This window comes from Phaethon lepturus, unplaced genomic scaffold (genome assembly GCF_000687285.1).
Source record: "Phaethon lepturus isolate BGI_N335 unplaced genomic scaffold, ASM68728v1 scaffold406, whole genome shotgun sequence".
Lineage (NCBI taxonomy): Eukaryota > Metazoa > Chordata > Aves > Phaethontiformes > Phaethontidae > Phaethon > Phaethon lepturus.
Window position 1 is genome coordinate 527 of NW_010545324.1, and position 25,928 is coordinate 26,454.

General features: G+C 37.8%; 1 protein-coding gene across 1 annotated transcript; it reads left to right on the forward strand.

Moving 5' to 3' along the window:
* Window positions 1–560: 560 nt before the first annotated feature.
* TTC37 (tetratricopeptide repeat domain 37) lies at window positions 561–25,568 on the forward strand (the record flags this gene model as incomplete). The annotated part of the gene is made up of 25 exons (XM_010288897.1): window positions 561–650; window positions 1,155–1,298; window positions 2,343–2,434; window positions 3,096–3,171; window positions 4,540–4,680; window positions 6,607–6,705; window positions 6,801–6,909; window positions 8,794–8,934; window positions 10,630–10,731; window positions 13,003–13,136; window positions 13,806–13,892; window positions 13,982–14,085; window positions 14,198–14,324; window positions 15,510–15,689; window positions 16,504–16,628; window positions 17,078–17,331; window positions 19,789–19,891; window positions 20,698–20,874; window positions 21,825–21,969; window positions 22,116–22,194; window positions 22,313–22,374; window positions 22,498–22,554; window positions 23,679–23,747; window positions 24,719–24,793; window positions 25,427–25,568. Coding segments are annotated over exons 1-25 (2,914 nt in total), but the record flags the coding sequence as incomplete, so codon positions are not given.
* Between the last annotated feature and the right edge of the window lie 360 nt (window positions 25,569–25,928).

Here is a 25,928-nt window from a genome sequence, read left to right on the forward strand (position 1 = left end):
TACAGCTGTAGTTGGAAGCAGGGTCTGCCACGAGTGTGTATGAAGGGAGAGGAGCATGGTGGACCATGCCTGGACATAAGTAAGTGACAGGCTGGCCCTGGTGCTGCTGTAGGTAGTACACAAGAAGAACTCTGATCCTTAGGAACCCCTTGAGCACATGTTCTCAATGCCTCTTAAGCACAGTTCACTGTTTAGTAATTCTTCTTTAAAAAAAAATTACATGCAGGCTGTTTTCCTTGGAGTCTTAACTAGGGGACTGTCATATAACACCTCTCCTATTTAAATTTATCTTAAACCTTAACAAAAATTTTGTTCTGGGATAGCTACTTTGTATCATGTAACTGTTTGTTAGATCAACTTAATCCTGTGTTGGAGCTAAGCTCCAACACATATTATTTGTTTCAGCAGTTTTTAGTGCTGTATGTGTTTTGGCATATTGCACTATGTTTCTGTGTTTAAAATACTCTCTGTGCAATTACAGCAGGATATAAATAGTGTTTTGAATTCAGTATATCTTCTTATAAGAACTGATGATATGTTCTTTTTACTTAGTGGCCACAATGTCAAATAAGGAGGTGAAGGCAGCATTAAAGAGTGCTAGAGACGCAATACGAAATAAAGAATATAAGGAAGCCTTAAAACATTGCAAGGTAATTCATTTTTTACTTGGAATGTAATGTTTTCTGCACATTTTGTTTTTTTTTTTCCATATCCCTACAACTATGTATTAATGCACAGTGTGGAGTACCTTAGTGATGTAATAGTTGATATTGATTCTCAGATTTAACTTCATCATTCATGTTAGTTGCCCACATATAACTTTTATTCCCCTTCCTTTTACATTTGCTTATATGTGGCAATAAGAATGTTAAGTCTAGACTGATAGAGATAAAAATCCATTTCTAATCTGGACCTCGACAGGAGTGCTTTAATTGCTGAGCTACAAATAGGGTTACTGGCAGAACAGTTCAGATGTGAAGTATTCTCTGGCATGAAAAGCTGAAGTTATTAATCTTAACCTTTTCCTGAAAATTACTTAACTTCTAATGTTACCATATAGAATAATTCACCAAACTGCAATGATGAAGCTCAATATATGGATCTATAAGAAGCATTTCATTCATCAGTTTTCACTTAAAATTGTGTATTTCTAGGCGGTCTTGAAGCAAGAAAAAAATAACTACAATGCTTGGGTGTTCATTGGCCTGGCAGCTGCTGAGTTGGAGCAGCCTGATCAGGCCAAAGGAGCATATAAGAAGGCTATTGAACTTGAACCAAACCAGTTACTGGCATGGCAGGTGAGTGTCTAGATTTACTTTCTTTCTCTGAAAAGTGTCACTGGAGCTAAATATAGGAACCAAGCAGAGTTGAGACTTGCATCGTGTTTTCTTGAGGCCCTTAGTTCTACTGAAGCTTTGGAGTAGCTGAGGTTCATGTTATTTGTGTGTCCAATGTGGGTGGCTACATATTTACAGCAGGGTGAACTTTAATTTCGGTATATTTAAGTTTGTATTTCTTGTGTAGACTAGAGCAGTGCAACATGCAAGGGAGAACATGAATTGCAACAGATACAGTAAATTCATCCGTGCTTAGGAATTTCCATGGTTGTAGCTCAAGAAACGTTTGACAATGCTTCTCTCAGAGGAGAGAAAATGTTTTATCTTGTCACTTATTTTTCCAGTTTCCAGCATTGAGTGGATTGTTACTGAATTTTGTTGTTGTTACTTATAAAAAATAGTATACTTTTAAAATAGCTGTGTGATGGGTGGTGTGTGCATGGCAACTTGTAACAGTATATAGTTAAAACATATAGTTGCATTATTTGGAGACTTGTGAAGCGTAAGGTTGCATAATAAGTCTGACTGATACCAAAATTGATATTTTTCTAAGGTAGTAAGGTTCTTAGTATTTTCAAGATAAATACCTCTTTAAAGTGTAACTGTTGGTGTCTGATTTCAAGGTGTATAGAAATTTCTTCACTTTTGCAATTGGATTCTGGCTTTCTGTTACTATGCAAGATGGTATGATACTTGGGTATAGATCTTTTATCATATGACTTGGTGTGCTTTGTATATATTGTCTAGTGCTCAGACAAGATTATGTGATGTATACAAGTTTCAAATAGTTGTTGGTATTAGTTAAGAAAATGAGGAAAGCTTCTCATTTAAAATAAGTGGATTCAGAAGGCTGTACAGAAGTATCAGCATAGATTGTGCTCAGGGATTTCTATGTTACCACTTGACCCCATTGAAGGCAATGGAGTATTTGGTAGGCAGAACTTGCAGTGTTCTCATAACATGTAACCATTGACATAAAATCTTGCCTTTTTTTTTTTTTTTAAGGGATTAGCAAATTTATATGAGAAATCCAGCCAAACAGATGTCAAAGGAGACTTAGCAGATGTTTACCAGAAGCTCTTAGAACTCTATGAAAGGTAAAGGATACTGAATACCATAATTCGTCTAAGATTTATAGTTCAGTGAAAGCCATCACTGGTACATAGGATATGCTTTTTTCTTTTTAAAGCCTTGTCACATCAGTCAGTCAGCACTTGTTACTCAGGTTTTCCATACCTGTATAAGGTTTCTTGATCCTGTCCCTTTTTACAGGGCAAAAACTCTTGCAATAATTTTACTTGAGTTCCGTAGTTTAGAGAATTCTGTTATTCTATGTCTTCTGTCTAAACTCACTGCCTTGAAGCATTAAGCTCTGATAGGTCATTGTCTGCATTAATAAGTGGGCTTATTTTTCTCTGCTTTAAGATCACAGAATATGTCATCCAATTCACATCGGTTACAGTTCTAAACAAATCTGGCTCTTAGCTGTCACTGTAGTTGACTGGAGTGTTCAGTTGGTTTCCTTAATTTGAAGATTGTTCAAAAAGAAAAGTACAATCTCTTGAAGTAATGTTTTTTTTTTACTCAGTTATAGCAGCAATTAATAAAAAATTTTGGGTAAACTATAGTATTTATTCTAAATATTAGTTTGGCATCTGAACCTACTAAAGATTGTTTGTCAGAATTTGGAAAACATTATACTATTTTATGGAAAACTTAGCTTGTTTGTGTGGAATTTTCTTCCTTCCTTCTTTCTAGTGGTGACAAGCAGAAATGGTGTGATGTATGTAACAAGCTTGTGCAACTGTATCATCAAGAAAAGAAATATTTAGAGGTAGGTTGAGCACTTTCTCCCTTCCAACAAGAAATTTCCATTTGATGAGAACTAATTACTTTTCAGCAAGGACTCTGTAAGCTTTTCGGCCAGAGGCCACTTAAGATCCCATTGTGGACCATAACCAGGAAGAACTGATTTTAACTATATTCCTTTCTTTTCCACTGTGTATGGCTTGGATGCACTCTATTAAACTGACAAAGCTTGACAAAGAATATTGGTATACAAGCTGAAAGGGTGGAACATCATTCTTCTGTTTTATTTCTAGAAGTCAAGCATGATCCCAAGTGCACATTTACATGGCAGTATGTGTGAGTCAGGTGTCCTTGGCCTAGCTTGGCCAGTTCTAGGTATCTGATTAGCTCTTCATTGGTGGTGATTCCTTCCTAGACTGTGCCTGATACTGCCTGCCAGAGGATAAGGTGGAATCTGTACACAACCTGAACTCGATTACCTGTGGGTTATGTCCTGCATTCCATGCACAGTGATAAGGAGGTGCAGAGCTACTCCAGGGCAACTGAAGCCTCAGTGCACCTAGCCAAAGTGTGTCAGCATAGTCATGGCTCTTGTCAGTTTACCACGAGGTGGAGCTGTTTAAATGCCTGAATGGTTCAACAGTAACGCTGCTTATGATCTCTGTAGTAATGTTACAGGATACGTATTTTTGCAGTTAGGCTGTTCACTCTTTCTTTACTCTTTAAAAAGGTTGCTTTCTTACAAGGTGGTGCATGGTCTTACTCCATGTCATCTTCTCCGCTTTCCTCCAGTAATGGAAAATGAAAAAATTTACAAATCACTTAGCATCAGGCTCAAGACTATTAATTAGCTCCAAAGCCTCTCTGTATACCAGTTTCTGAAACTAAATTCAGTGCTAATAGTTTAGCATGTGAAGGCAGACTTGCTCTATGTGCAACAGGAAGCCACAAGTTAGGCTTCAGGGTCCTATTTTCTCTCTTTTAGTTCTGTTGATTTTTCCACACTGGAATTGCAACATGCACTGCTGCTGTTCTTCAGTTTCTGTTCGTAGCGCTGTAGATCCAGCAAGGCTTCCATTTTTTCTTCAGAGCTTATTGGAGGACTGTTCAGGTCTATCTTTACTGTTGATTTCGTCCAGGAGAGAGAGTCAGAATTCATACTCTTGGTGTATCCTCCCTTATTTACTGTGCCATGTAAGGTAGACAAGGTTGCACACAATGGTTTGGGACTTGTTATTGCTTTAATCAGAAAGCAGGTACATCTGGGACGTTACTTTAAAAGTTGCTCTGTTGTCTGCCTAGTGTGGTGGAAGTCCACACTAAGTGGAAAGCGTGTATCAGACCTCCAGCTCTTTGAAGAGTGATGGCATGGTTCATTTGTTCCTGTTGACAGGTGGCTGAAACATGGGAGAAACTAATACAAATGAAACAGGAGGAAGGTGCAGAAAAGGCAGAGCTTCATCAGCTTTGGAAGAAGATGATCCAGTTACTGAAAGACAGTACACAGAACCAGGATAATAAGACAAAGCAGTCGGTAATGCTTCTCATCTAGACACACATATATGCACCGTGCAGCTAGATTTCAAATGAAGCCTTGAAAGCCATGTAAACCTTATGACTATTCGTCTCATTAATGTTCAGTGGTACTAAGCTTCTTAGGAAAAGGTGGGTGATTTTACCTTCTGACACAAACATTGGGTGCAGCGGCATGAGATGGGCCTCAGGTGGAATAAGGCACCTAAATCTGAGCGGTCATCCTGGAACTCCTTCATTAACTTTCTCCTAAGTTCTGTAGGAGTGCAAATTTGCACTGTAGTGCAGTGATGCATTGCTCTACCTCTGCATGTTACGAGAAGCATCACACATGAGCATCATTCATAAGCTTTGACACAGTCTAGAGTGTTGGTGTTCTTCAAAACAAGAAATGCCTCCCCGGCTTTCCCCCCAGGATGAAAGAGGTAGTTTTGTGCCTTTTTATCTTTTCTTTGTACACAGTGCTCATCCTAGATAAGCATTGTTTGGGTTCAAATTTTCCTTTCTCTTGTAGATTTTAAGCTCTCACTTCTTAGGACAATGTCAAAGCTAACTGGAGCAAACGGAATGATCATTAGTTACACTGATCCTGTATTCTCTATGGCCAAAGTTAATTTTGGTTTAGCTGATTTATCTGTTCTTGCAAGATGAACCTCTTTCAACAGGAAGGATGAAAATTTCTAATCACCAGTCTGATTGATAGCAGTGCTCCAGAAAGGTAGAAGATATAAATGGAAATAATTTCCGACAGCAGAAAATTGAATTGATCCCTATTTTTTGAGAAAGCAAATGCTTTACAAGCTATTATAGAAAAGAGGTGCTGCAGGCAGCACTGCTTTCTTTTTTGGGGACAAGAAGCTCAAAGAAGAAAAAAGTTGCATAAATATCAGGAATGGGTTTCACATGCGAATCTACGGTTCACTTTACTGCAGTTTTGAGTAAAGCACCAGAACCCGGAAGGATGTGCCACTGAAGGCAGCCTCCTATTCAGCACTTTACTTATGACAAGCTCTGGACGACTTTTTCTTTAGCATGCTTGTTTGGTAGCACACACTCTGTGGTGCTTGTGTTCTTCAATATAAGGAGTGAAGAAATAAAAGACTAGATCTCTAGACTAGAGCAAGGGGAAGGCCTGACAGCTAACTGCAGAGGAGATTAGCCTGGGTTTTGTGGTACCAAGTCCTTTGAACTGGGATTAGGTATGAAGAAGAATCAGTGTTTTTAGAAATTTTGCCTTCCTTTAGAAATTTTGCCTTCCTTGTACCCTTCTTATGTTGTGAAACAGTATATTACTGCTTCGTCTGGTAGTATACAATTAATGTGCTTTGGATCCTATTTAAGTACTACTTCACGATAAGGAACTTGTTTTGTTAATTTCTGTCTTCACAGTACTAGTGTAAACTTAATGAGTAGGATCCAGATAATAACATGTAACTATCCACTTAAGTGTGGAAGGGCTGGAAGGCACGTTGTACGAGAAGCGGCTGAGGACTCTGGGTTTGTCTAGTTTGGAGAAAAGGAGGCTGAAGGGTGACCTTACAGCTCTCTGCAGCTTTCTGAGGAGGGGATGTGGGGAGGGAGGTGCTGAGCAATTCTCGCTGGTGTCCAGCAACAGGATGTGTGGGTATCGTTCAAAGCTGCATCAGAGGAGGTTCAGACTTGACATTAGGAAACGTTTCTTTATGGAAGGGGTGGCCAGACACTGGAACAGGCTTCCTAGAGAGGTGGTCGATGCCCCAAGCCTGTCAAGAGGTATGTGGTCAATGCCCTTAATAACATGTTCTAACTTTTGGTCAGCCCTGAAGTGGTCAGGCAGGTGGACTAGATGATTGTTGTAGGTCCCTTTCAACTGAACTATTCTATTCTATGCAGGTAACAGTTTCCTAGAGTCATTGCTTGTTGCAGTTGTAATTATTTCTTATTTCAGCTTTTGACTGCATTTGAACATGCGGTAAACTCTGCTGACACTGTTCCCAGTGAAGACCACCAGAATCTTTACAAGGACTTTATTCAGTGCTTGTCAAAAGTAAGGTTATATTAATCTATCTTCATCAGTGAATAGATGTAATATTCCACATCTGATAATTCACACAAATAACTATTTATTTTTTTCCTTTCAAGTTTCCTCATGAAACGGCTAGGTTGGAAATGGCCTGTAATGATATGATGACTTTGTATCCTACTGTGAGTTATCCTTTAGAAGTACTTTGTTTGCATTTTGTTCAGTCAGGTGAGTAGGATGGATTTAGACATATTTGGGGCTTAAATTATTTTTAAAGTTAATTGTGTGACAATCTTTTTATAAGTTTTTACCCTTCACGACCCAGCACAAGCGCGCTATTTAATTTTATGTTATATTTCTGCCTGTCTGGAAATGAAAAGTGTTTAGTCCTATGATTTGCTACTTCCTAGCTCTGTAACTGAGTGATGACTGTAAATTGTCAAAAAACATCCGTGAGTTAAGTCCAACTCTGGCAATCTACAAAGCTGCAAAGAAATAATATTTTAAAAAACTCAAAAGCAACCTCTCCGGATGAAGGAAGGTTAGATTCCTAGGCTTAGAAGAGGGAATGGGGAATGTTAACCTGTGCTCTAAGGCTGAGGACAGGCTACACTTAGTATATTCTTGGCACAGAAAATCTCTCTTGGTAAAAAAACCCAAACATTTGTGAAACTTTCTTCAAAAGAATGCTTGTTGAACAGGGACTAAACAGATCTTTTTAGGTACTTGTTCTAGGTAGAAAAGGAGAATCTCTGAGGAAAAAACCCCAACCATTGTGTGTTGAATAGTACAGGGATCTGAAAGTATACAATTGCTATTTGAAGTAGTTCACTAAACAATATTGCAATAATGTTGGACACTTTCTCAGCATTTTCAAAGATAACTACTAAATTTTGGTCTTTCGTTTTATGGTTTAAGGCATCAGAAGTTGATTTTATTTCTTTTTAAAACGAGGAAAGAAAATCAGTAAAAAAAAAACCCCTGTGGTTATATAAAGAGAAGTAACTTTTAGCTTAGGTTGAAGAATGCCTTTTCTAGTTTTGAAGATAGGCTTCACGGAATACTGTAGCAACATAAAACAAGAGACAGTTTTTCACTTTGATTTGGAAGGATGAAGACAAATGAGGCCCAGACTCATTTCCACATGAGAATGCTTTACAGTTCAGAGAAACATGCAGAAACTGTTTCCTTTTCCAAAGGAAAAGTAGCATCTGGTGGCAACAGTTCTTATATACCAATGCTCCCACAATATCTCACCATCCCACAGCCATCTTGGGGTGGGGAGGGTGATGCTTAGGTTTTAGTAAGGCTGTTTGTTTACATCTGAGTCATTCCAGCCATACTATAGTCCTTCATGCCCCAGACTTGTGGGCTTGTAACTCAGATGCATTGTTAGTCACCTTTACCAAATGCAAATCAAAGGCAACCTTTATGTCAAATGAGTCCGTAAGTTTTTTAAAGAAAGTAATAGTTCAGAAACTGTTGCTGCAAGTCACAACAGTTGCTTTAAGCAAGGACTGCGAAGTCTACAATCACAGCTAAACACAAGTGTAAAAAGTTAGTGGCCTCAGTTAAAATTAAGCCATGACATTAAATTATGTAGTTTCACAGCAAGACTGTTTCAGCAAGGTCGCCAGAACAAATTTGTAGGTACAGGTACACAAAGCCTACTCTGGAAGGAAATTGTTTTGATTTATTTGTGGCAGATTCTGGTGTGTGGGCATTCAGCCGGGCTTACAGGAAAAGCATATGAAGGATTTAGTTTTTATTAACAAAGGAAGTACACCTGTCATAATTTAACACGAGTGGTTAAAAATTCAGGTTTCAGACTAACAGTTTATCATGTTGGGTGGTACTGAGTCCTTAAATTGTCTTTAATAATGGGTCTTTTAATAATGTCTTAAAAACTGGGTGTTTTAATAACTGCTTGTTTTCGGGGGTTAATTTTGGGGGTGGAGGGTGATAAGTATGTAGTATCTTGGGGAAAAAAGTTTAGGTAATAAATTCATTACTTTGAGCTGAAAGTGTAACGGTCATATTTATGTAGATAACATATGCTGTTGCATTTTTAAAATCTAAAACTCCATAAAATATTTTTTTTTCTGAAACTAGGTACCTTGTCGGAAGAGGCCCTGCACTGTTTTTCTAGGCTTTTGGAGATGGATGCAAGTAGTGGTCCAGGCATCATTGGTTTTGGTGTAAAATGCCTCCAAGAAAAGAAATATAAGGAGGCTGTTAAGAGTCTTAATGAAGGTAAATGTGTAATATGAGGTATAAGTAGTCTATAACTTGAACACCAGCTAGTTTAAGCTGGATATTTTGAGAATCTCATACTTGCACGGTACTTTGCCAGTTCTAAGACCCGCTAGATTTTAAAAGAATACTGAACACTTTCTGTGATTGGGCATTGATTTTTTTTTTTTTTTTAATACAGCTTTAAGTATAACATTTCTGAAGTCTGTCATTGCTGTTATAGTCAGCTCTGTAATATTTTAGTGTGATCAACTTTAAACTTTTTTTAATCTGACTGTTATTGGGGAAATCTGCAGTAAAAACAGGAATAGCAATTAATGGAGAAATGTGGAATTTATAAAGTAAAATATAATGCAGCTTCTCTAATCTGGTCACTGCATTTCTAGACCTGAACAAAAATGACTTCCCTTTAAAGTTACATCATTTTTAGACCTCTTTAACACTTACATTGGGTAAATGCTTATATTGGGTATCTAAAGAGAAATATCAGCGGATTATTATTTTTTTTTACAGTAGTCAGATTTGCTGAAGGGTTGGTTTACTAATCTGTAACTATCTTGCTTGCATTGAAATGGAAAAGCTCTCTGAAAATTATTCGTAAGTATTCTAGTGGGAAAATAGGACTTTCCACTCTCGCTGTGCTGGCCGCAGAAAATCAAAACAGCTTTATGAGAAAGCTGGGTAAACAAGCATTTGGGATCTAAGCAATCATGAGTCAGTCAGGCTATGCTGTGATATCCTGCATCCTTTTGCCCAGATTTAGAATAAAATTGTTTCTGAAATTGGAGTTCTGAATATTCTGCGCTATTCTACTGTGACTTAGCCACAGTGAAGTAACGTGTCTTGCCTAAAATCTGAAATAAAAATTTCAGGTGCTTAAGAGGAAAAAGTCTTCCATGGAAAGCAAATCCTTCTGGATTAAATGACCATTGGATGTTTGTCAAAAACATACATCCTGTTTTTGACAAAAGATTTTCTTTATTTTCACTTTTCTATGTAATGCTTTGCTCATGAAGGGGAGAATGCATAAGGCGAGGCTCTTGGTATCAGAGGAAATGTATAAAGCTTGGAAATAATGTCTCTTCCAGTAAGCCAAGCGTTTGCTTCTTAAGCATTGAAGCTTCAAGACACTATTTCTCTCCCTCCTTTTCTGTCTTCCCTCCCTCCCTCTCTCTCACACACAGAAGACTCGAATTCAGTTTTATTATGGAATCTTTAATTAAGGCAAATTTATCAGGAAGTTTCACTGAAACACCCTTGCCATAATTTTTTTCTCTCTTGAAGTTCTATAGGCCTTTTCCGGTTTCCAAGAAATACTTTATAAAGCTGTCTACAGTACGCTGATGTTAATGTCTGATCAAAGTGAAGGACTTTATGAAACAAAAGTACACGTTAAGCCAGTGTTGTATATTTCTTCACTTTTTCCCCTTTTTCTTTTCCGTTTATCTAATGTTGTATGCAAAATTAAGCCTAACAGAAACTTATATTCTTAGTCTTTGCCTTACTGCACGGAGGCCTGTATGTCTAAAACAGTTTAAAGTAAGATTCAAAGAAAAAATTAATGGCATGTCTTAGTAGCTGATTGGTAATATGTTTTGGATGGCATTATATGGTAATAAGTATCTGCCAGCTACATTGTCCTTGCAGTCCTACGCAACTTTTTTTAGTGCCTTTTTAACACTCCTCTTTTATTAGGTTTGCAGAAGACTAGCCAGTGTCCAGCAGCATGGCATTATTTGGCAGAGGCACAGATGAAAATTCACAATCACAGGGATGCTGTCCTGTCCTGCAATCAAGGTAACTGCTCACTAATTGAAAGAGCAACTGCAGGGTACACCACTTGTAGTCCAGCCAATGTGGCCTTTGCATGGTAGGTGTGAGTTAGTTGCACAGTCCTTTGCTTTTTACAGTCTCACGGCTTGTGCTGGTGTCCCCTGCTTCTTGCTTCTCTTGGTTTATGACAGCTGAAAAGCACCTTATGCTGCTTAGTTTCAGGAAAAGAGAAAATACTTGGCTAATCAGAACCAGATGGTTAGTATTTAAAAGGTTTGCATGTTCGTGCTGCTTCAGCTGGTGGTTGACCAACTCCACCAAAAAGCAGATAATTGCCTGAAACCACAAGGATAGGTGTCACAAATTTTCAGTCTGGTAGACTTCACGTTTAGACTTAAAAGACAAGATTTTAATCAAGTTAATGTAAAATGCGGAAATGTTGCATAGTACAACTGCATCTTAAGAAACACACTGTGAGTGTAAATCTTCATCTGTGCTAGCTGGCAATGAGGGCAGTTGTTATGATCTAAGTGATGCCTATCTAGTCTGAATAGAGCCATTATCTGATGGCTGACCATTTATAACCAAAGGGGACTTTTTCTGACAGGGAAAAACTTCTTAAGAAGGACCTGAAGAGGTAAAAAAATTGGCTAAACAGTCATGGGAAATTATTAAAAGGAAGGGGAAGTACTTGCCAGCAAGGGAGATTCAAAAGTCTTATAAATTCGGGTGGAGGAAATGTGAAAACAGTCCTAAGTAGGTAAAAAAAAATTGTAGAAAGAATGAAAATGAGGTGATTCTTCTTCCCATCTGTGCTCAGTGTGGATGAACTCAGGGTGACTTCTACACCATGACCCTTCTTTTAAGCGGATTCATCAAACAACTTGTCTGTGATTGTAGCATTAATAGAAGTTTCTATAAAACAAGACAAGAAAAATTAGCCTTGAGGAACTATGAGATACCAACCTAGGAATTGACAGAGGATCATAAAGATGAAATTGCTGAAGTACAAAGTGATTTATGTAATTGCTTGTGTAAACTGTCGTGGCACCCAAATGCTTGACAGTAGGTTGCATGACCCTAACTTTTGAAAAGGGTTCTAGGAAAGATCAGGGAAACCACTGACAAGTCTGATATGTTTAGTGGTTGAATTAGTTAAAACTGGAAGAACAGAGTCAGGGAATTTATGTAGAAAAATTCTTCTGGGGAATAGACAGCATGGCTTTTGTAAAGTAAATTTTTTCTTTTAAAATCCGTGAAGGAGTTTACAAGCACATGGTAAGGGAGATGTGAAATAGTCTACTCTGATTTCCAGGTGATAGTTTATAAGGTCTCTTACAAGACTGTTAAGGAAACTAAGCAGCCTTGGGTTAAGAGGTAGAGTTGTAGCATGCAGCATTTTTTGTCAGGTTGTTTTTGGGTTTTTTGGGGTTTTTTTTAAATAAGTTAAAAGCTAGAGCACAGTATAGTAATAACTGTTTTCAGTCTGAAAGGAGGTATCCCTAACATTTTCACTGGTACCTGTGTTGTTCATGCTCTTTTCTAGTCTTTTGTGAATATTGAGTAATGAAGTTATAAAGTTTGCTGCTATTCAAAGCAGACTGCAAAACTCCAAAAGGAAATTACCAGGGTGGGTAACTAGGTGTTAAAATAATGAATAAAAGTCCATAATCTTAAATGCAAAATCATGTGGTTGTGGGGAAAAAATGTTCCCACAAAGCTATTCTACAATCTTGTTGAAGTAGAGAGTAGAAAGGTCCTCATTTTCTACCAAAAAAATAGGACTGTTTCTTTCTTCTTCTATGCTTTCCAGGCAAGTCAAATACTAGGAATTACACGAAAGGGAATGGTTAGTGAAACAGAGCACCCATGCAGTTGCTTTAAGAACTTGAGCAGCATGGTGAAATCTGTGTGAAGTTCTGGTATGCATCCACTCCTTTTCAAAAAGAAAATAGTAGTAGTAGTTACTAGACTACTAATAAGGATGATCAAGTGTATGCAACATGCAGCATATAAGAACAAGTAAATAGCCTGTAAAGTCCTTTTCCAGCCTGGAGAACAAGAAGATTTTGAAATCTGTGAAGTTGCAAGTGATGTGGAAGATAAATAAAGTGTTCTGTTTTCCTGTGTGAGGTCTAGTTAGTACCAAGTGAAACTAAAAGCTGTCAGGCAAAGTGGTGCTCCATTAGACTGAAAAATAGTAATTAACAAAATTCTAAAAGTACTGTGAAGACTGGTGCTCTTTGTAGTTCCTTTTTCTATTTTTACTTGATGAAACTTTTCTCTTGTCAACAGCTCTTGAGGCTCTTGGAACTCCTGAGGGTCCTAGTCTTCAGTGGAAGAACTGTATCCTTCAGTTGAAAGCAGAGGCTTTGATTAAAATAGCTGGTGCTGATGCTGCAGAAGAAGCCATTAAAGCACTTGAACAGGTATTTTCATTGACTAAAATGTATATTTTTTAAAGGTTGAAAAGTGCTCTCATCTTTCTGTACTAAAAATCCAAGTTGTGTATTTCTCCCCTTGCCTCCTTTTTACATTCTGTGTGGTTTAGACAACTCCTACCAACTATGGTGTAATCCAAACACTCCTTCCTTCTCTGGTTGTTTTAGGCTTTGCTGCAACTCTTTTCCATTCACAATTCTAATTTTAGAAACTATCACTTTTGACCTTGGCTGGTCTTTCTCAGAGCTGCTGGGTTCTTGCTAGTTCTGTGGCTGTTGTTCATCTTAATTTGAATTATTGTTATAATCCTAAGCCCCATGTCCTTCATGCACTTTTCATTAGTCATAAATAAAAGCATATTACTTTAAGATCGAATGGTTAAGCTTTTAGCAGAAGTTGCTGCCTCTCTTTTTTTTGCCTCAGCTTCATGTACACTACTTCTTCTTTGCTGTTTAGACTGCTGTAGCTTTGTCCTTGCTCTCTACAATCTTCTACCTGTTCTCCATCAAAATTATTCTGTCTAAGGCTTCTCAAGGGTATTCTTTCTAAATGTTTTTCTTGTCTTTATCCTCATGCAGTCTGCCTGCTTTTCACACCTTTGATTTCTTAATCTGGGGAGAGACTAACTTTGTCATGTCTATGACTTGGTTTTCTAGATTACGGATGTAAGCAGTGATCCAGTGGTTTTAGCTATCAGAGGTCAGGCTTATCTAAACAAAGGTTTAATGGATCAAGCTTCAAAGGTTAGTGCTGTATTGTCATTCCTGTAAGCTAAGTAGAATTCTTGGTTTCATAGAGGAAATAACTAGGGAAAAATGGCATCCTTTTGCAGATTTCACAAGAGCTTCGGTTGTCCCACCCTGATCTGGCTGAGTCCCATGCTCTAGAGGGTTTCATCCATTATTCCCAAAAGAACTATGAACAGGCAGAAAGAAGGTAGATTTATTTTTTTCTTTCCATTAACAGGGAAATGTGAGGGGAGAATAGAATATAGTGTTTTGCAGCTTTTGAGAATCTGTCTAATCTGACCTTTGTTCCTTTTATTTAGTTTTCTAAATGCTATTGAAAGAAAGGCTGAAACTGCAGAGTATCATCAGTACCTGGGGCTCACATACTGGTTCATGAGTGATGAGACAAGAAAAGACAAAGGAAAAGCACTCACTCAGTTCTTGAAGGTAAAAGCTGCTTAAACTATTCATGTAGAGTTAGTGTTTTCCTATATCAGAAACCAAATACAGAAAATACACTGACTGGAATGACAGACTTGAATATTCTGCTTGTTACTGTTTACAAGCCTCCAGAGCCTGTAAACCAAGTTCAGCTGTGGAAAAAGGCATTGCAGGGAGCTGTGCAGTTACCTGGAATTGCCCTGCTTTTCTTTTCCTCTTTTCACCTAATTCTTGAGGCCTTTGATTTAGCCAAATGGAGTGGTGATCTTCTCAAATCTTCTCTTCTTGAGGGCTGTAAAGTCAAGGCTTCTAGATGACCAGCACAGATCTATGAAGACATTCTGAAATGGGGAGGGCAAAATTCAAATTGGAAAACAAGTGAGGAAGGGAAAAAGATTCAAATGGTGTTAGAGTTTCAATGTCTGTCCAGGGAGGTATGTCTGCAAAAGACCACAATTTATATACTTTCCCAGATGTTTGGGGTTTTCGTGGTTGTGGCTTTTTCCCTGAAAATAGGTAAGAATGTGAATCCAAAAGACTTAGTCTGTCATCTTTATTAGGAACATGGAAGTATACAAAATAAGACTCTAGACATTATAAACTCACCATATATGTTCATGATAGGTGTTGGCAACTCAAATCATTGCCTACTGTTTGCATTTCAGTAACAGCAGAGTATACTGGAGAATGTAGTTGAAGTGAACAATACTTTTGTTTCTGAACAGTTTTATGTGAGCTTTTTTTTATTGTCAAAGCTGTTTTCTGCTGCTTGGGGGCTGTGGGTTTCTTAAGTATAAACAAATCTGCCAAGTGTATCTAAAAAGGAACTTAAACTTTAGGAAAGTCTGGTGTAAATTGTGATGTAATGTGGTAAAAGTATGAGCATAATGGTTGTAACGGTGTAGAATATGAAAATAATGGGGTGTCACAAAACTGTTTTTTCCTAGCACAAGTAGCTTGTTAGTACTTCATGTACAAAATGCTTTTTGTCATGAGGTATGTAGCAGATTCTGCAAATATTTAAAGCTGAAGTAATCTCTGAAATCTTAAAAGTTTAGCTACTCAGATGTATCACAGAAAGAGCTTAAATAAGTTGATAAGCAGAAGTTGAACAAGTAGTTATCACTGCACCTGTCCACCAGTATAATCTTTCAAAATGCTGTCTTACATTGTGTTCATATTTCTTTATAGGCTGCAAAACTGGACAGCTACTTGGGAAGTGTCTTTTGTTATTTAGGTAACTACTACAGAGATATTGCTGGAGACAAAAGTAGAGCTCGTGGTTGCTATAAAAAGGCTTTTGAACTGGATGGAACCGATGAAGAATCTGGAAGAGCAGCTGTAGACTTAAGCGTGGAACTTGGAGACATGGTATTGTACATTCAGGGCTTTGGATTACTGCTGTTTTGTTTTTCTGTTAATCTTGCTCTTTGAGGAATCACTTCAGGTTTCCTCTGTATTTGATAATAAGATCTGAAAACAGCTGTTCTATTATTGCTTAGCAGTTTTCACAGTTGGACCTGCTTCAATTTCATGCTTCAATTCCAAATTAAATCTATCTGGGGAGGAGGGCAGGGGAACCAAGCATAACATTGTAGTCATCACATGTGTGATTTAGATGAAAGATTTTTTCAGTAGTAAACATGAAGAGAAAGTTTGTTTTCTTTTCATATTTAACTTGCGCCAGTTCTTTTCTCTATACTCTACCTTGCTTCTTTCAGGAAAAGCATACAAAGTCATCAGAACATTTTAAAAAATATTTCTGATACAGCATTCTATAAAAAGTTCTTAGCCTATGATATTATAAAGCAAGTGCATCCCATACTTTGACAGACTCCATTGTAACATCTGGAAAATCAGTCTAAGTATCTGACTTGCTGCAAATACTTATATCCTTGTCTAGTTCGAAAAAAAGCAAAGCTCTACAAAACTGCAGGAATCTACTGTCTATTTGCAAAGACAGGTACATAAGAAATAATCACGTCTTTAGATGTGATAATTTCCTTCTCTAATCTGCCACTCAACCTGCCAGCTTTAAAAAGCACCTGTAACATTTCTTCATTACACTAATTAACAGATTAGACAGTTTAATGGTTTGCTGGATTAGGAGTATTCTTCTTTTCAAGAACATTGTTCTTTACACATATATATGTTTACTAACCTGGCATTTTTGGTGCTTTGTTAGGACACTGCTCTGTCAATCCTGAATGAGGTAACTGAAAAAGCAAGTACAGGTACAGCAAAATGGGCCTGGCTTCATCGTGGGCTTTACTATCTGAGGACTGGTCAACCGTCACAAGCAGTGGCTGAGTAAGAGAAGTAGTGGTTGATTTAAGGCATTTTCTATAAATCCCAATAAAACAGCCTTTGATCTGAGCAAGTTTTGACAATAAGTTAGCTGATTATAGGATGGCTGGTACTAAACAATGGGAAATGGGTCTGAGCAAGGTGTGTCTATCTTCAGTTCCAGAATTAGCACAGTGTAGTCTTTTCAGCATAGCAGTGTTCTGTACTAACAAGCCTGGTGGCAAGCTTGCCATAGATAAGCATGGTATAGCACTGAATAATGAGCCAAAATTAGGTACAAAGTCTAAAGCTGTATAATGTGCTCTGAAGATTAAAACACTACTATGCTGTGTTTAAAAGTTCTGTATAACTGTGTGTGTGTGTCCTGAGAATATGTAATGCAAGGAAATAATTTGTTTATGTTAACTTGTATCACCTTTTATTTAAAGAAATTTATATCTTGATATCTTCAGTTTGCAGGCAGCTCTCAGGGCTGATCCAAAGGATTCCAACTGCTGGGAGTCTCTAGGGGAGGCTTACTTGAGCAGAGGTAGCTATTTGACAGCTCTAAAATCCTTCAGGAAAGCAAATGAACTGAACCCAGAGCTTGTGTACAGCATTTACAGAGCTGCAGCGATTGAGCAGATTCTAGGCAAATATGAAAATGCTATAGCTACCTATCAACAAATCTTAAAGAAGACAGAAGATTATGTGCCTGCACTGAAAGGTAATATGTCTGAATTTGAAAGCGTTAACTCTCCCTCTACACACTGCAGTGCTTCTGTTTTGTGGAGAAGTTCTTGGTGTATTGAGGTTTTCCTACATGGAAGGATAGGGTTGGATTTTGGGTGTGTAGAGGACTGTGATCCCCTACATGAAAGCTAGTGTGTAGTAGCTTGCAAATATCTGAAGAGCTCTTAAATCATGATGCATGGGAGTGATCATTTCTCTTTCAAGTAAGTATGAAAGGTAATTAGTCCTGTGCAGCTACCAGGCCAAATGGGTAGAAGAATTGAAGATAGATAGAGGAAGCCAGCTAACAGTGCTGCAGTTTCTCCTAAACAGTAAAAAACTGGCTCAACAGGCAATGGAGTCAGGCTGCCATTTCAAAGAGGTGGGTTGTCCTAATTTTCTGCTCCTGACTGTGTGTTCCTCGCTTTTTGTATTAGCACTGGTGATTCAGACCCCTCTGACCTTCTTCAAGTTATGAAAAATAGCAGTAAAGTATCCCGAGAGGTCTCACAAGTGTTAGAGGTGGTGATAGGTAGAGGTCTTCAGTACATAACTGGGAGCAGAGAGAAACTGGGGAACTGGAACTCCTTTCTGGTGACAGAATAATGATTCTCAAGGTACATAATATTGTGAGCCTATAACGTTTCGATAGCCAGTGAGTAACTGTTCGATTCACATTCTCCCTGCCACTTAGTCTTCAGTCATTCTCACCCCATACATTCATCTGAAATACATGCTGTTTGCTGCTTGGTGCTAGTATGAATTTTTAAGTTCTGGAGTATTCTTCTGTTGTGTGTAAGGCCTTTTGATTTTTGGGTGCATATAAGGTAATTCTTGTAAGACTTAAGTCAGAGTTGTTGCATTACTATTGGAACAGTAAGTTTTTCATCTGAGAGGGCAACAGGGTGGTTGTCCCTCTACCTCCTCCTGTATAATTTTGTCACTTGGGGTTTGGCAGACTAAAGTGACATGGCAAAAGCTCTATGATGGAGTTAGTATTGTGGATAGGCAGTTTAACTGCTTGTCAAACAAGATGGCAACAGCTGACTGCAGCAGCAGTTTGCAGTGGTGTCGATTAGAAGTGTGCATGTGTATATGGTTTTTTTAGTGTCTGTAGGTGACAGTTGACAGCGTTAATTAGGATAAAATGCTTGAAGAGGACATAAGCACATGGTATCAAGGTTTCCCCCCCTCCTCGGTTGCCTCTATACTTATTGTTTACTTAAGTCTCCTAAGTCTTTTCTCATAATCCTTCTTATCCTAATATCTGATTTGTTAGCTCCAGATCCTACTTTGAGTCCCAAAACATTCTTCACCTTCTTACAGACTGTTTAACATTTAGTCTGGTTTGCTGTCTTTTGTGGGCCTTCTTAAAACTTTGTGAAACATACCTCAGTGTACTTTGGCTACTGTTCTGATCAGTTTAGATGGTTTCTGAATTGAGTTGTTGGAAGCATAGTCTCCTAGTAGGTGAGAGAAAGCTAAACTCCTGTTACTTGAATGCATCTTTTTGATGCATTTTATTTTTGTTTTATTAAATGATATGGTTATTCAGCCTTTGCTGCAGCATATCTTTTAATGTATAACTTTGAGGAATAAAATAAATTTTGGGTTTTGATTACAGAACTTCTTGACATCTGAGAAGCTCATGAGCTTGGGACTTCTGTGTGATCAAGACAAATACCTAGTGGGGGCAAGATAAAGATGCTTGTAAAACATGACTACTGTGATTATTAGTTTGGTATAGGTACAGGGTACGGTAGCATGAGGAAAGTAGCTTCAGAACTGTGAAAATAATACTGAGAATGAATGGTACTCGTAGCCACTGACTTACTGCCAGTCATAATCACTGCTGGTGCCAGCAAGCGTATAAACCAAGTGGTGATCTTGTTTCCAAAATGTTAGAAATGTGTCATTAGATGCAGTTCCTTTTTAACAGTTGGATTTATTTCCATATGAAGTAAATTCTTACATAAGTAGGATTAAATAAGGTTGATTTTAAGTATTCTTCAAAGACAACTTCCCCTTTTGCCTACCTTGGCATTCTTTCTTCTTTTTGTGTTTTGGCAATGATTTTGACTCATGTGAAATGAAAGTTGGTATTTGTCAAAGTATTTGTCAAAGACTTACCAATGCAGAACAGATTTCTCATCAGGGCTATAGTTAACATTTGAGGACAAACCCAAAGCTTAAATGCTATATTTTTTATAATAAATTAGGTTTATTTTAATATTCAAATTATTCTACAGTTCACACTTGACAGGGTAGTTAAAAGCAAAGTCTCTGTTGTGAGCACAGTAGGTCTTTTGATTTTGGCATAGCATGTGCAGGGTATAAATCTTTATATCAAGCAGAACACTGCGCAGGCTTCCACTCTCCCATCCCACCTCCTTTATCATGCAGATCATAAAAACTATCACTTTTCATAAAGGATATTTTCTTTTCTTTTCAGGGCTTGGTGAGTGCTATCTCATGCTAGGAAGATCAGCCCTTGATAACTATCTTGATAGGAAGGCTGTGGATTACATAGAGCAAGCTCTTGATTTTTTTACAAGGTTAGTACTAAATATTCAGTTATTTAATTTTCACTGGGGTTGTGGGCTGACAGGTATAAGAATAAGAGTTAAGTGTTTGAGGATTTTCAGTTAAAATAAATATAATGGACCAGGCCTGTAATCTGGCGGTAAGAATGTGCTTATTGAAAATGGTTGAATAATGAGTTCTGGAATTAGGCTGCTTAAATGAATGGTAATTATAGACTTCTGTTTTTTCTATTTGAAGATACAGAGTCTTTTGATTGCAACACAAGTGTGAAATGACACACAGTTCTCTCCAGCTATCTTTCTGTATATATGGGACTGGGAGGAAGAGATTTCTACCAAAAATGGTGGATGAGAAGAAATTGTTTCTTCCCTCCCTCAATCTTTTTGTTTTGCATGTCGTACAAAATGTTTTAGTGTCCTAAATTAAACCTTGGGATAGCTGCTGTTACAGGAGAACGTCCATCAGGTTTCTGCACATGAGTCATGTCTTGTAATGTAACATGATAGTGCTCTGAAATGCGAGAGTGGGTGTAGTCAGCTGACATGTTGATAGATAACACCAAATTTTTGGAACTGACTCTTAGTCCCAGCAAAGTTGGGATACATTGGCATTTTGTAGGTTTTTTGGTTATTTTTGACCTTTTAGACTTACAGCTTGCATAGGAAGAAAACTGAATTAAAAAAATAAATCAAACAGCTTATTGACTAATTACATTTAAGTTTGTGCCACTCTGCAAAAGCGGTGAACTTTCTTTCAGAAAACGATATTGAAGCGTCTGAATGGGTGTTGTGTGGATTTTCTATATTATTAATTACAGGGCAACAAAGCACCGTCCTGATGTATCTTGCCTCTGGAAACTGCTTGGAGATACCTGTACTAGCGTGCATGTTATTTCACCAACGAAAGTGAACGTTCAAGTTCTAGGATACCTTCTGGGTAAAAATGCAGGCAAACAGATGCTGAATAAAAGTGAGCTGCTCAGACTGGGAGGAAGGTAATGATTTTTTATTATCAATAGCTTCTGTGCAGCTTGAGACTCTGTGTAAAGTTTAATGTATTCTAGACTTTCATTTCTAGAAAATGAAAGACACGCTGATCTGTTGACACCTGCATTATTGAGCAAAGATTAATGAGGTGGTAAATTGGGTTGCATGCTTCTTCCAAATCACACTGCTCATTTCAGAATATGTTTGCTTCATTGCCATAGTGGCTGTCAACACTTCATCTAGCACCTGCTCTTCTTGTTTCTGTCTCCAGAGCATGGCTACATCCTGCCTGTCACTCAGCAAATTGTGCCTCTTTAAATGGAGTGGTTTCAGTAGTAGCTAACTAATTCTCCCAGGACTACTAAAGTCAAAGACAATAGTTTAAGCTTTCTGTCTGTACTTCTTTCTTATAAAAATGGTATCAGGTCTTGCCCTAGGTATGGTGTCTTAGAGTACTTTGGAAGAGGGAATTCATTGTTTCTGTCCCTGGAAGCTCATGATGGTCAAATATTTGTAGTGTTTCTGTAGCCTGTTCTGTGACTCCCTCTGAGCTTTGTGCAGTTGGATTTGTAAGGCAGGAAATGCAGCTGCTTAGTAAATTTCAGCCACAATATGTGAAGTCAGATGCTTCCTAGGGGAAGGCTGATTAACTGTAAAAATGAATGATGTTTGTTTGAAGTAAAAGCATGCATATTGCATCTGACACAGCTTTGATTTAATGCACATTTGTGGCTTCACAAGTGGTGGGCATTACAGACTGCCTTTAGACCAGGATAGATTCTGTGAAGATAACTGTCGGTTAGTTGTTGTTTGCATTCCATTCTTGTTTGGTTTTGTTTGTGTTTATGCATGTTTGCTTGGTTCAGGTTTTTAAGCACTCTTCTGAATGTTTTTTCAGCTTTCTGCTCCTCATGTAGAGAGGCTTGGAATAATACTTCTGTGATTCATGTTTCTGTAGGTGTTATGGCAGAGCTTTAAAATTGATGCCTTTGCCTAGCATATGGTGTGATCTTGGAATAAATTATTATCGACAGGCAGAAGACCTCACAGCATTGGGCACTGACATGAATGAGATCAGTGAACAGCTAGAGAAGTCTTTACAGGTATTTCCTGTTACATTCTTTAAAATTTAAATTGTGTTTTTGCTTGTCTGCATACTCTCTCTGTCGTCAATAAAGCCTACGTCTCTGAATAAGTGTATTCATTTTTGCTGTTCTAGTGATATAATCCACATTTGATTTTCTTCCAGTGTCTCAAAAAAGCTGTGAGGCTTGATAGCAAAAATCATCTTTATTGGAATGCACTTGGTGTAGTTGCTTCCTGTAGTGGTAAGTCTTCAGTGAACCCCCCAGCTCCATAATATCCTAAATTAGAAGGCAACTTGACTAATGGTATTTATGAAATTCAGTTAGATCTAGCTCTCGTTTTTTCTTTCCCCCCCCCCAGCTATTGGGAATTATGCTCTTGCTCAACATTCGTTCATCAAATCTGTTCAAGCTGAGCAAATCGTAAGTGCTGTAGGCAGCTGCCATCTGTTTCAACTGGGCATTTAAAACTTTTTTCCCCTGATGCAGTGTTATTTTTGAATATAGTAATAATATATTGGTTTTAACTTTATTTGTTCTGCCTAGAATGTTGTTGCCTGGACCAACTTGGGGGTTTTGTATCTGGCAACTGGAAACATTGAGGTAACGCTCTTTCCCATCCTCAAATATAGTTTCCCTTTCCTTTTTTTTTTTTTTTTTTTGTTAAGGGAGTGTATCGGGGCATGAGTGTGGGCAAACAGTGAAGAATGTTCCTCTCAGATTCATGAAACGTACTTCCTTGCAATTAAATAAAATTGGTGCCTGTACCTTACTTGAGGCACAGAAATGAATTAAATATTTGTTCTGGAGAAGATAAGTGAACTTTTGAATTGGTGAGGTTGCTTTCCAAGCAACTGGGTGGAATGAAAAGCATTTGGGAGGACTAAGAAGTAGTTAATCAAATCAATGCACACCAGGTTTGACCAAGAACTCTTTCAATTGTAAGTCATAAACTGAACTTTGGGTTTGAGTTTCCCATAGGTAGCTACTTTCTGCTTATCAGCATGTCATATGATTTACTGTAACTTTGTGTAACCTTCAGCGTTTCTCTGGAGAAAAATTGGAGTACATCTCAAGTGAAGTCCAGCATTGTCATGCAGCAAAAATTACATCCTATCCTATTCACTGGTCAGAATTACAGAAATTTTTTTGTTTAATTGGAAGTGTGATGGTCAGAATTATTTTTACTAAAAATATTAAATTATTATTAGTAATTATTATCTGATACTGCAGACTGCTTACTGCTAGGATTACTAATGTGAAAACTTTTTTCACCTTATGCCATGTTGAGGGAGGAACTCTAATCATATATAATGAAGGAAAAGATAATTTGTGGGTGGTAATCAGTTTTACCATTTTGAAAATGTGTTTGTTTGCATGAAGGAAAAGCAAATTTCCAAAACTGGATCCTCCAAGAGTCAGATTTTAAAATAATTGTTTTAAGGGGTAATCTAGCTGCTGAACTGTTTTAAGAAGGAATTATATTTGGAAGGGAGGAGAACTTTGATCTTGTAAAGATTTTAGTTGGTTGGTTTGGTTTTTTTTGTAGCTAAGACTGAACTAGTTTATTTCTCTGGGCAACGAGAGAATAGGTGTTTTTAATAGTGACATAATTTTGTCCATGAAATCTCTTCCAATACTACTGTATGTCAATACCCACGTATACTCAAAAGTGCTCTGTTGCCATGCCAGACAGTACAATAGCACTGTTATCTTTGGTTCTACAGCAAGCTCATGAAGCCTTCAAGGTAGCTCAGTCCCTGGAGCCTTCTTACTTACTGTGTTGGATTGGGCAGGTAAGATAATGAAAAATTGTAACTGTGCACCAAAACCAGTTGTTAGTCAACAGAAGACTTGGACTCTGTCCTAATAATTGGCCCTTAAGCATGTTCCTGAAATTAAATGTTTTAAGGAAAGGGAGCTTCTACTTCCCCTGAGGGTGGATGGGACTCTGTTTTCCATACTGGTTATACAATGGGAATTTATGTTGAAATCAGATATCTTTAGACAGTGTTTTTCTGGCTGATGCTGTGAGTTCTGTAAGGAATTAGTTATGAAAAAAACAATCACTGTGTGTGCTCTGAACCTTTTTATTGAGCACTGTCAACAAAGCACTCTCTTCATAAGGTGCTAGTTATTTCAGCTTCAGCTGTACTTCTAGCTCATTATATGGCACTGCTTAACTCTCTTCTCTGCACCCCCCTTCTACCACCACTATTATAAAGAGTAAGCCTCTAAGGTACCTGGGACAAAAGCAGTTCTTACTTCTTGGGATGACCCTTCCTCCCCTACCACTGAGGGCTGGATATGCTCCCACTGGTATCTAGGCCATCTGTGAATAGTAGAAAGACTTGTGATTTATACTTTTATGATCACTATAGGTGCACTTCGTAATCCCATGCTGCTAACCTGCTAATAATGTCTAATTGAAACTGGATTCTAGGGAAGAACTAGAACGTTCACATGTCAAAATTCATCTCCTATCAGATGTAGGTTGTGCTAACACACACAAAGTCTTTGCCCTGAAGAATGTAAAGTAGCAGCAGGAGACCATAAGTTTTGAGTACTGGTACAGTGGAAACTGCTTGTGCTCCCTTTAATTGTGTTCATTTTATTCTTAAAACTGATGTTTCTTGCACAGCATGAGGAAAAGAAAATGTCTTTGTGTTAAATGCCTAAGCTGTACCTGAAGTAACGTGTGCTGAGTTACTTGTCGATGTCATAATTTTTAAAGTACCTGACCACAGCGATTTTTGCTTCTCTGCAGGCTCTTATTGCAGAGACAGTAGGCAGCTATGACACCATGGATCTCTTCAGGCACACAACTGAACTCAGTATGCATGTAAGTATAACAGTTGTATTATCCTGAAGTTTCTACATATCAAATCTCTCTACTTAGATGATGTAAGTTTTTAAAAAAGAGGCAAGCCTCAAATAGTGAAACAGTTACGGTTATGTTCCAGCTGAGATTGCCTGACTTCCTTGTTGTTGTTTGTGGCCTGTGCTGACACTGAATAGCAGGCAGTTGTTTTATTAAATGCTTTAGTCCCAGTGGTCCAAGAAATCACCTCTGTAAATTGTGAAAAAAACATTCTTGATGTTACACAGAATTGGACAGAGATCAAAGGCATAAATTATAACTATTCCAGGAGAGAGCAAGGATATTGCTAGTATCCTGAGTTCTAAGAAAGCGGAGAACTTTACATTCTCTTATAGCTTTTTTCATCTGTCATCTCTCCAGGGGTGCAGCAAGTGATATGTTAATGTAAGAATTCTCTTCACCCAAGGGACAAGTCAAAACTGTGTATGGAGTAATTCTGTTTCATGTTTTCTTCTCCTGCTTAACACTGTTGCAGATTTTTAGCCAAGAATATGCTCTAAAACACAGAATTGCTATTATAATCTTTAATGATTTCACTGTTGCTTGAGTAGGTTTAATGACTCCTATTTTGGGGTTTTTTGTTTGTTTCTTGAGACTGAGGGAGCAAAAGGCTATGCCCACTGGGTATGTTCAACGCTGCAGGATAAAAGCAACAGAAACACTGAACTGTATCTGTACAACATTGTTCAAATGAATGCTATTCCAGCAGCTCAGGTGGTCTTGAGCAAATATACAGGTAGGTAATTTAAATGCTTCATTAACCTGTCAAACCTAAGAGATGCATTCAGAATGAATGGATACACCTGTGCTAGTTCTAGCAAAGAGTGATCTGGCTGGGTTGGGGAGAGGCTTTTGAATGGTGAAGTTAAGTATCCAAAACAATTTTTTTTTGTTTTTATCCAAAACAAACTGATTTTTTTATTGTCATACAAAGATGAAATAGATGTGAGTGCTGTTTTCCTAGTCATTCCAACAAATTGTTTTTCAAAGACCTATCAAAATAAGGACCAGAGCCTTGTTACACTTGTCATCAGGTGTTTGCTATCAGACTTCCTTTCTAGCATAGAAGCTATGCTGGCTGTCTCAAATCACCTCC